Source organism: Gossypium hirsutum, chromosome D09 (genome assembly GCF_007990345.1).
Source record: "Gossypium hirsutum isolate 1008001.06 chromosome D09, Gossypium_hirsutum_v2.1, whole genome shotgun sequence".
Lineage (NCBI taxonomy): Eukaryota > Viridiplantae > Streptophyta > Magnoliopsida > Malvales > Malvaceae > Gossypium > Gossypium hirsutum.
In genome coordinates, this window is record NC_053445.1 from 13,198,711 (window position 1) to 13,210,833 (window position 12,123).

Sequence of the window (12,123 nt, forward strand, 5' to 3'; positions counted from 1 at the left end):
ATTAAAGAAAATCTTCCAGCGGCTTCCAAAATCAAATCTGTAGTTGAGTCAATTAGCGGCATGCCAATTAATCATCACCAGTTCTAAGTGAAATTAAGAAATTCGATTACTCAATTGCACTTAGCTGATTATGAGAAAAATCCTAAATTGAATAGGTGATCAATCTAATTAATTTAGAAAAATTCCTTGAACGAGAAAACTTAGCAATTTAAGAATGCTAAATTCGAATTTAAAACAAATTAAGTCTTCAAATTCCTTGTGCTAGGCTTCATAAGTGTCTAACTTAAGCTTAAGTATTCAGCCACTCATAGCAAGTAAAGCAAAACCAAAGTCAATTATAAATAACATGAGTTACATACTGAATTTTTGGAAAAGAAATTCCTCAAATCGTCGAGCTTCCTTCCTTTCACTTAGCTGAAATCTTTAAGCTGCTATTCTAGCTGCTTAATCGGCTTATGCTAGTTCAATTAGAGAATTTTCCTGCTCAGTTGTGATGCCCCTCTACTGTCTCTCTTCTGTTTTTCGACTCCCCTTTTAAAGCTGCTACCCGCCTCTTTTTATGGAAAAATTAACAGCCTCCAGCAAAATAAAAAATAATACAATCTTATCCCCCTTTATCCTAGCTGAACCCGTCGCATAAAAATAGCAACAGCCTACTAGAGTTCTACTTTAGTTGAACTCTTCAAGGTTGATTCAATTTCCTTGAATTAATTGAGGTCGGCCACCGCTAGCAAGAAAGGAATTTGGAGAAAAATTAATTCCCCTGCTGATTTTGTCACATGTTCGGCCTGCTGTAATTCTAATTGGACCGACTTTTCTTCCATTGTTAATTTAATTCCTTCAACCAGCATATGATCGTCATTCAGCAGCTCATTCATGCGGATTAAATTCCCAATTGAGTCCATATGAACATCCAAATGTCCCTCACCTGCACATGACTTAAAAATTTAACATTAAATTATTGAATTGGAGCAAAAATACATTATTATGGCATGGATGTTCTTGCTGTAATTTAGACTAATTTAAAATTCAATTGCTCAAAATTTAATCTATAATTTAAATAATTTAGTTGGATAAATCAAGCTCAAAATTGAACTTAACAAACTCCCCCATACTTAAACTATTGATCGTCCCTGAGCAATCAAGTCGAAGAAAATCAAGAAGAATTTCAAAAATTTCAAGTCTAATCAAGAGTTGTTGCATCGCCCATGCTTGGGATGAATTTTGAAATCAATCAATTTAGATTTTGGTTTATTCAAGAGAGGAAGAGGAAATTAATCATGCTTCTTCGATCAATTCTCACCGGAAAGAATTATTACTCTTCACTCATTGTGTTTAGGCTAGTATAACGCTCTCAAATTGAAATCGACCGTAATTAACCACATAGGCTTGCTTGTCCATCTTACCTATAACATAACACATAAGATTCCATAAATATAATCGAGACAAAATAAAGGTTGTAATGGGGCCGAGGTAATGTACAGTGGACGGGAGGAATTTATTTGGATGGTGGAGCTAGTTCTTTTAGGCTAGTAAAATCATTCGGAAGTCATCAATTCCCTTATTTCTCTTCTCTATTTTCCCCCTTTTTTTTCTTTTGTTTTTTTAAAAGCAGATGACTAATCATCCTTTAATCGTTTTCATCTCCATACCACTTGATTCAACCGATCCATTTCATGCTTCGTTCATAGGAAGGCTGTAACTTATTCATATTAATTTTTTCTTCTCTTTTTTCCTTTTAAGAAAATCAGCCCCTAATTTCTAGCTAAAAAAACACCATATATTGGCCAACATATGTCGAAATTATGATAAACTTCCAAACTGAATTAACTAGCCTAAGAAGGTGAGTTGATTCAAGCTTTGGTTTAATTTCTCGAGGCACATGAAAAATTGGGAAATTAAGGCTTCAAGTTGGCTAACTAATTGGAATAATGTCAAGGTCGGCTTTTATCAGTAATCGTGGCTTAATTCCTATTGCCCCTGAAATCATATTAATGGAAATCAAATGTATTACTAGCCTTAATAAGATCTAAAGCAAGTTCTAGAGTAATTGATAATCGATAACAATAATCACACATGAATGAATAATAACCTCTCAAATTGGCATGGATGTCCCAACTTATGCTCTAGGCTCAAATTCCTCATAAGGACCACATAATTGATCAAGTAAGCAGATAAAATGTTTTTTTTTAATTTTTTTATTAACCAAAATCAGTCAATTGAAAACAAAATTTAACCCAACCAATCGACATACAACCACCCCAATCAACTTAAATTCATGAAATACATCTTCATTTTAGTATTTCCCTAAAGAAAATTTAACAAGTCTTATTCATGAAAGTTGCTAAAAACAAAACAAGCATCAAATACGTTAGAAAATCAATGAGTTGATTCTCCCCCATACTTAATTTTTGCATTGCCCTTAATGCAAAAGAGAATTAAAATTAAAATTTTAATTAATGGAAAGAAACAGTAATAATGGAAAAGATAAAAGAAAACTTCCCTGAATATGTGGGTTGCCTCCCACAAGCGCCTTTGTTTTTAAGTCGTTGGCTCGACATTGCAATTCTTCATGGATCCTCAAGATTGATCTCCTCCATCCAAGCTACTCGCTCCCCCTCATAAAAATGTTTCAACCTGTGACCATTTACTTTGAAAATTTTATTAGTATCGAGGCTCCGAATTTTGACTGCCCCATGATGATGCACCTCAGTTATTATAAAGGGTCCAAGCCATCTTGATTTCAACTTACTGGGAAACAGCTTAAGCTTAGAATTAAATAGTAATACCTTCTCCCCTACCTTAAATTTCTTGCGCATCAGCTTGGAGTCACGAAATGCCTTCGATTTACCTTTGTAGATGACTGAATTGTCATAGGCCTCCAAGCGCAACTCCTCCAATTCTTGTAGCTTCAACTTGCGCTCTTCACCTGCCAAACTATAATCCAGATGGCATTGCTTAACAACCCAAACTGACCTATGTTCAAGCTCTACGGGAAGAAGACACGCCTTCCCAAAAATGACCCTATAAGGCGACATCCCTATTGGCGTTTTGTAAGCTGTTCGAACAGCCCACAATGCTTCATCTAACCGTTGGCTCCAATCTTTTCTATTAGGCTTCACAATTTTCTTCAAAATTCCCTTAATTTCCTTGTTACTACTCTCGGCTTGCCGATTTGTTTGAGGGTGATAAGCTGTCGACACTTTGTGGGTGACACCAAATTGTGCAAATAAAGCTTTCAAGGTTCTATTATAGATATGTGTTCCCTTGTCACTGATTATAGCCCTTGGTACCCCATATCTATTTAAAATGTTGGTCTTAAGAAGTTTCACCACAGTTCTAGCATCATCGGCCCTTGTTGGAAATGCTTCTACCCATTTCGACAAGTAATCAACACAGACAAGAATGTATAGATAACCGAAAGAAGAAGGAAAAGGGCCCATAAAATCAATACCCCATACATCAAATATATCACAAACATAAAAATTAGGTAATGGCATTTGACTTCTACTACTTAAATTGCCGGTTTTTTGACATGATGCGCAATTTTTACAAAATGCATATGAATCTTTATGAATAGTCGGCCAAAATAACCCAACTCAAGCATTTTATGAGCTGTTCTCTTAGGCCCAAAATGTCCTCCACCCTCTCGAGAATGACAAAAATTAAGCACCGAATCTATCTCACTATCATCGACGCAACGCCTAATTATTTGGTCACTACAAAATCGCCAAAGGTATGGCTCTTCCCATAAGTAAAATTGGGCTTGACTTCTAATTTTTTCTCTTAAATGTCTAGGTGCATTCGTAGGGAACTCTTTAGTCACTAAGTAGTTCACTATGTCGGCATACCATGGCAAAACACTAGACACACTATAAAGTCTCTCATCGGGAAATAAATCACTCCGCTCATCCCTCAAAATTCCAGTTTCTATCCTACTCAAATGATCGGCCACAAGGTTCTCTTTACCTTTCTTATCTTTAATTTCCAGGTCAAATTCCTGCAGCAACAAAATCCATCTAATGAATCTAGGCTTGGCTTCTTTTTTATGCAACAAATATTTAAGAGCACTCTGGTCAGAAAATACAATAACTTTGACTCCTAACAAATATGCTCTAAATTTTTCTAAGGCAAAAACTATGGCATAGAGCTCTTTCTCAGTCGTGGTGTAATTGCATTGAGCTGGGTTTAATAGCTCGCTAGCATACCTAATAATATAAGACTCCCTACCATTTCTTTGCCCAAGTGCCACACCAACAGCCCTATCACTAGCATCACATAAAATCTCGAAGGGTAATGCATAATTTGGTCCTTGAATGATAGGAGCCGTGATTAATTTCAATTTCAATTCATCAAAATATTTTTTGCAATTCTCATTAAATTCAAATGCGACATCCTTACCTAGCAATGCACACAAAGATGACGATATTTGTAAAAATTTCTTGATGAACCGACGGTAAAAACCTACATGTCCCAAGAAGGATCGAATTCCTTTCACAGTAACTGGATAAGGTAGATTTTAAATTAACTCGACTTTGGCTTGGTCAACTTCTAATCCTTTAGCTGAAACGACGTGCCCCAATACTACACCTTTCTAAACCATGAGATGGCATTTCTCAAAATTCAATATCAGATTAGTGTCAATGCAACGTCTAAGAACTAACACAAGATGATGCAAACATTGATCATATGAATCACCATAAACAGTAAAGTCATCCATGAACACCTCCATGAAATGTGAAATAAAATTCAAAAATATGCTCGTTATACCTCTTTGAAAAGTGGCTGGTGTGTTGCACAATCCGAAAGGCATTCTCTTGAAGGCGTAAGTTCCAAACGGGCAAGTGAATGTGGTCTTCTCTTGATCCTCAGGTGCGATAGGTACCTGTAAATAACCTAAATAGCCATCTAAAAAACGAAAATGTGATCGACCAGCTAACCTTTCTAACATTTGATCCATGAATGGGAGGGGGTAGTGGTCTTTTTTAGTGGCTTTATTCAGCTTCCTATAATCTATACAAACCCGCCAACCATTCTGTACCCTTGTAGGAATTTCCAACCCTTCTTCGTTGGTAACTATTGTGATTCCTCCCTTTTTAGGTACAACATGAATTGGACTTACCCATTTTGAATCGGCTATAGGATAAATGACATCAGCTTCCAACCATTGTAATATTTCAGTCTTAACTACCTCCATCATTGGTGGATTCAATCGGCGTTGGGGTCTCTTTTGGGGACTGAATCTGGTTCTAAGGCTATCTTGTGAGTACGTAAAGTCGTACTAAGGCCCTGAATATCGGCTAGTGTCCAACCGAAGGCTTCTTTATGCTCCCTAAGAACTCTAAGCAACTTAGATTCTTGCATCTCGGTTAAAGCATTCGACACTATCAATGGTAAAGTTTGATTTTCCCCCAAATAAATGTACTTTAAATTTTCGGGCAGCTCTTTTAACTCCAATTTAGGTGGTGAAATCAATGAAGGAATTTGCTTACCAGTCGCCGTAAGGTCAGGGAGGATCGGCTTGAATCGTGTCAATTTGGGCGAGTGTAATGCACAAACTGAGTCAATTAAAGAATCAGAAACGATAAGTTCTTGCTCATCAATATCAAAAATGCTCTTAGCCAGAACGCTTTTCAACTCGTCCTCATCCCCTAATTCATAGATATCTTGAACAAAATTGTCAATCACATTAAGAATAAATACGGAATTAATATCAGTGGGATATCTCATAGCATAAAATATATTAAATTTAATTATTTCACCATCAAATTCCATAGTTAAATTCCCTTTACGCACATCAATTTTTGTTCTAGCTGTCTTAAGAAAAGGTCTTCCTAAGAGTAAGGGCACATCAATTGAATTATCATTCGGTCCCATGTCTAAAACATAAAAATCAGCTGGAAAGACTAACTCATTTACTTGCACTAGAACATCTTCTAAAACACCATTAGGGTAGGCATTACTCCTATCTGCAAGTTGAATTATCAGTCCTATGTCTTTTAATGCACCTAATTGAACCCTATCGTAGATACTCCTAGGCATGACATTTATAGAAGCTCCCAAATCAAGCATAGCTCTATCAAGTTTAAGGTCTCCTATCTTACAAGGTATCGAAAACATTCCCGGATCATTGCATTTAGTTGGGAGTTTCTTTTGAAATACCGTAGAGACATTTTCGCCTAAGCTAATTTTTTCATTCCAATTAATTTCCTTTTAGATGTGCATAATTCTTTCAAAAACTTAGCATATCTAGGCACTTGTTTTATTGCATCAATCAATGGAATATTAACTTGTACCTTGCGGAAAGTCTCTAGAATTTCGGCATTGACGTCGTCTGACTTTTCCTTCCTTAAACGCTGTGGAAATGGCGCCCTCGGCACATAAGACCAAGGTTGATTATTAGCGTTCTGACTTGCTTGTGCTCGAAGCTCGGGAACCCTCACTTCCTGTTCAAATTTTGCTGCATCGTGCGAAGCAGTGAGCTGTTGTAAACGTGATTTCCCTGCTTCCTTTGGTGCTGCTTGCGACGGTTGTAAATCAGCCTTTGGCAAGGCTAAATTTCCCTCTTCAATATCACTAAATCGGACCTTTTTTACCTCAGTTTCGTCTTCCTCGTCACTATTTTGGACCTTCTTTAGTATCGATCTCAACTCTTTCCCACTTCGTAAGGTTATAGCACTGACATTATCCCTCAAATTTGCCACGGGCTGTGATGGTAACCGATTATTTACCTGTGCTTGCAAGTTCCCAAGATTAACGTCAGTCGAGGAGGCTCTGGTTTGCAATTGCTTTAATGCCAATTCCAAAGACTGAAACCTTCCATCAGTTTCCTTCTTCTGGTCAGCCATCATCTTCATCATTTGTTCAAGCATGGTATGGGTCTTGGTTTCGGCACTCGGGTTTTGATGGGTAGGTTGTGACATATTATATGGTCGGGAATTTTGCTTCTCAAATCTTGGAGGTGTATCCCTATTTTGATATCTAAAATTAGGGTGATCTCTCCATCCCTCATTATAAGTAGTTGAGTATGGATCATACCTCATCTGATTTGGAAAGATGGCGTTAGCTTCCCTTTCCTGTAATGTCGGACATATATCTATGGTATGTCCTTCTAAACAACAAATTCCACATAGTGAAGCTTTCGCAGTACCTCCAGTCATCAACTTACTTACCATAGCCGTTAAATTAGCTAATTGAGCCTCCATCATACTCGACTGGCCCTCATCCATTCGTTTACCCAAGTCGGACCTCCTGAGACCGAATTGTTGTGTATTTTGCACCATATTAGCGATCAAATTTTGGGCTTGCTCAGGAGTTTTATCAACCAATGCACCTCCACTTGCGGCATCAATCATTCCTCGATCTTGTGGCGTCAGACCTTCATAAAAATATTGCACTAAAAGCTGCTCGCTAATCTGATGCTATGGACAACTCGCACATAGCCGTTTAAATCTTTCCCAGTCCTCATATAGTGACTCACCTACCAGCTGCTTAATTCCACAAATTTCTTTCCTAATCGACCCTATCCTTGATGCCGGAAAATACTTCTCAAGGAAATCCTTATGTAACCCTGTCCAAGTTGTGAATGAACCTGGCGGCATGTAATATAACCAGTCCTTCGCCAAACCTTGTAATGAGAAACGGAAAGCTCAGAGCTGGATTTGTACCTCTTCAATGCCATCTGGCTGCATAGTTGAACAAGTAATTAAAAATTCATTAATATGACGGTAAGGGTCCTCACCTGGTAGTCCATTGAATTTCGGCAACAAATTTAGAAATCCCAAATTGAATTTTAATGGCCTATCAAGGGCAAGATAAGTGATAGATGGTGGTTGTACAGCCAAGTTAGGTGCGGCCAATTGCTTCAAGGTCTGGTTGGCCATGTTGATATCCTCTGAAACGTTATACTCAACGTGGAGGTTGGGATGTTCAGCTTGCTGATCGGTAATGTTAACAAGGTCTTTCGATGTTCGGCATCCACTCCTTAATAACATATACTATAGGGACTAATCTACCTACATAGACAAAAACAAGAAAACAAAATAAGTTCTGAAAATAAAATAGATTTGACTACGTCGCTTCCCCGGCAACGGCGCCAAAATTTGGTGGCTGTCGTTACGACCATCGAATTTTATCCACTACTCAGCCAATATTAACTGGTAATATAGAGTAAGTAAGGAATCGTCCCACGAAGAAGCTCGTGTTAAACCTATTTGAGAAGAATTGAAAATAAGATAATGTAAACGCATGCACGATAGTAAAATAGGGGGATTTATGCTAATAATGATCTAAAGTAACGAATAAATTGATTTGTGAATGCTGAAAAATTGTCGAATTAAAGAGAGAGGATTCTCAGTTATTGACGCCTTAATCCACCAAGCACAAGTCTTTTGCGACCTTAAATTATTTAAGTAGTCCAATCTAGCAACAAGGCTGAAAATTCACTTACGAAGTGAATTCCTATCCCCCAAATAAATTTAAATTCAATTAGAGAACATTTGTAATTGATGCCCTACCTTTAATTACTCTTTGTTCGCTCATTAAAAAATGCATTCAATATTTTAGAGACTTCACCTTGTGTTAATTAAAGAAAATCCTCCAGCGGCTTCCAAAATCAAATCTGTAGTTGCTTCAATTAGTGGCATGCCAATTAATCATCACCAGTTCTAAGTGAAATTAAGAAATTCGATTACTCAGTTGCACTTAGATGATTATGAGAAAAATCCTAAATTGAATAGGTGATCAATCTAATTAATTTAGAAAAATTCATTGAACGATAAAACTTAGCAATTTAAGAAGGCTAAATTAAAATTTAAAACAAATTAAGTCTTCAAATTCCTTGTGCTAGGCTTCATAAGTGTCTAGCTAAGCTTAAGTATTCAGCCACTCATAGCAAGTAAAGCAAAACCAAAGTCAATTGTAAACAACATGAGTTACAGACTGAATTATTGGAAAATAAATTCCTCAAATCGTCAAGCTTCCTTCCTTTCGCTTAGCTAAAATCTTTAAGCTGCTATTCGAGCTGCTTAATCGGCTTATGCTAGTTCAATTAGAGAATTTTCCTGCTCAGTTGTGATGCCTCTCTGCTGTCTCTCTTCTGTTTTTCGACTCCCCTTTTAAGCTGTTGCCCGCCTCTTTTTATGGAAAAATTAACAGCCTCCAGCAAAATCAAAAATAATTCGATCTTATCCCCCTTTATCCTAGCTGAACTCGTCGCATAAAAATAGCTCCAGCCTACTTCAGGGATGATTCGATTTCCTTGAATTAATTGAGGTCAGCCACCGCTAGCAGGAAAGGAACTTGGAGAAAAATTAATTCCCCTGCTGATTTTGTCGCATGTTCGGCCTGCTGTAATTATAATTGGACTGACTTTTCTTCCAATGTTAATTTAATTCGTTCAACCAGCATATGATCGTCATTCAGCAGCTCATTCATGCGGATTAAATTCCCAATTGAGACCATATGAACATCCAAATGTCCCTCACCTGCACATGACTTAAAAACTTACATGAAATTATTGAATTGGAGCAAAAATACATTTTTACGGCATGGGATGTTCTTGCTGTAATTTAGACTAATTTAAAATTCAATTGCTCAAAATTTAATCAATAATTTAAATAATTTAGTTGGATAAATCAAGCTCAAAATTGAACTTAACAGTCTCATGGTTGTGTGTCACACACGGTCGTGACACACCCTCGTGTCTTAGGCCGTGTGGACAAGAAATTGGCTAAAATTCAAGTCATTTCTTTCACCCATTCAAGCTTTAACCTACAATTGACTTGCCCATATAATTAAGAGCTTAAAACATACCTAAACATACATAATATGACCAATTCAAATGACCAAATTCCATTAAACTAATATACCATATAATTTTCTTAAAAAATTAATTTGGAAAATCTGTGTAATTTTTGGGAAAATTAATTTTGATTAAGTAAAATTGTAACACCCTTAACCTGTATCTGTCAGTGGAATAGGGTTACGGAGCATTACTGTAAAACCATAACATCACAACATTCATTTCTGAACATTTCAATATGCATAGCAAAGTCCACACATACACATGCTTATTGTCGCTTAATCGAGCCTTCCAGGCCCTAGAACAACTTTAGAAATAATTCGGGACTAAATCGGGGATATTTAAAACATTAAGGAGAAAGTTAGAAGAATTTAAACTGCAGGGGTCACACGACTGAGAAACACGCCCATGTCTCAGGCCATGTAAAAATTGAACTAGGGACACACAGTTGTGTCCCAGCCCGTGTCCGTGCTCATGTAACTCTCTGACTTGGGTTACACAGTCAACCTTCAAGATGACCTTGCACACCCGTGTGCCAGGTCGTGTAACTTTTGAAAAGCAACCTTTAAAACCTACAGGGGACATACGGTCGTGTCGAATGGTTGTGTGTCACACACGGTTGTGACACACCCCCGTGTCTTAGGCCGTGTGGACAAGAAATTGGCTAAAATTCAAGCAATTTCTTTCCCCCTTTCAAGCTTGAGCATACAATTAACTTGCAAATATAATTAAGACCTTAAAACATACCTAAACATACATAATATGACCAATTCAAATGACCAAATTTCATTAAACTAATATGCCATATAATTTTCTTAAAAAATTAATTTGGAAAATCTATGTAATTTTTGGGAAAATTAATTTTGATTAAGTAAAATTCTAACACCCTTAACTTGTATCTATCACTGGAATAGGGTTACGGAGCATTACCGTAAAACCATAACATCACAACATTCATTTCTAAACATTTCATTAGGCATAGCAAAGTCTACACATACACATGCTTATTGTCGCTTAATCGAGCCTTCCAGGCCCTAGAACCACTTTAGAAATAATTCGGGACTAAATCGGGAATATTTAAAACATTAAGGAGAAAGTTAGAAAAATTTAAGCTGCAGGGCTCACACGATTGAGAAACACGCCCATGTCTCAGGCCATGTAAAATTTGAAATAGGGACACACAGCTGTGTCCCAGCCCGTGTCCGTGCTCATGTAACTCTTTAACTTGGATTACACGGTCAACATTCAAGATGACCTTGCACGTCCGTGTGCCAGGTCGTGTAACTTTTGAAAAGTAACCTTTAAAACCTACGGGGGATACACGGTCGTGTCGCATGGTTGTGTGTCACACACGGTTGTGACACCCCCCGTGTCTTAGGCCGTGTGCACAAGAAATTGGCTAAAATTCAAGCCATTTCTTTCACCCATTCAAGATTGAACCTACAATTAGCTTGCACATGGTCTTAAAACATACCTAAACATACATAATATGACCAATTCAAATGACCAAATTTCATTAAACTAATATGCCATATAAGGTACCACAAAAGCAAGAATTCAACTTAACTACACATGCATATTTGATTACATTGCTACTTTTTTAAAACATAACATACTTGACTTATACCATGTCAATATACCTTACCATTGAACCATTGTTCTTATGCATCTGAAACACATATACCTAAACTTATACATATTTGACCATAACTCATCCATATATATATGTAGCTTAATTCCATACCAAGTTATACTATAATTGACCACATTGAACTTCACCAACATATACCCAATTGTTCATTTTTCATACAAACACATTTAACTAAATTCCATATTCATGCTTAGCTTAGTTAAACATATTGCAAACATGCCAAACTTACCACTTTGGTCATAAAACCATGCATCAACTTAACCATATTAATACCAACCATCAAGATACCATAGGTACATTAACCATCATGACACTTATACATACCGAAACAACAACTAGATCATTTATACACAAATCAACATATACATGCCATTATAACCTTGATTAAAACATCAAAATCTACCAATATAATCTCTGGATAGTGTGATAGATCTCTGACGAGCTTCCAAATCAATCGAGCTTCCGATAATCTATAAAGTAAGGAAAATAACTACGTAAGCAATGAATGCTTACTAAGCTCGTATAAACTTTAAACATAACAATCCATTTCAGCAATGAACTTTATAGGTTAAATATAAACCTATACCAATGCCTTAAGATTTACCATCCACAAAATCATCAACTCACAAATGTGTAAGTCTATTAACAGCATATATATTTTCATTCCTAA

At 36.7% G+C, this 12,123-nt stretch overlaps 1 protein-coding gene across 1 annotated transcript; it reads right to left on the minus strand.

Moving 5' to 3' along the window:
- Positions 1-2,570: 2,570 nt before the first annotated feature.
- Positions 2,571-5,197, minus strand: LOC107892725 (uncharacterized). Its single transcript, XM_016817779.2, has 4 exons — positions 5,024-5,197; positions 4,771-4,885; positions 3,874-4,401; positions 2,571-3,370 (listed from the first exon to the last, which is right to left on the minus strand). Exons 1-4 carry the CDS (start codon positions 5,195-5,197, stop codon positions 2,571-2,573), a joined length of 1,617 nt encoding a protein of 538 aa, XP_016673268.2.
- Between the last annotated feature and the right edge of the window lie 6,926 nt (positions 5,198-12,123).

What these genes read in the sequence shown, in the direction of transcription:
- LOC107892725 (XM_016817779.2), bottom strand. Translation starts at nt 5,197, where the DNA reads ATGGAGGTAGTTAAGACTGAAATATTACAATGGTTGGAAGCTGATGTC. An exon ending in GGGTACAGAATGGTTGGCGG is followed by an intron (nt 4,886 to 5,023) that starts GTTTGTATAGAT and finishes GGTTATTTACAG; the next exon opens with GTACCTATCGCACCTGAGGA. An exon ending in ACCAGCCACTTTTCAAAGAG is followed by an intron (nt 4,402 to 4,770) that starts GTATAACGAGCA and finishes GTGCATTGCTAG; the next exon opens with GTAAGGATGTCGCATTTGAA.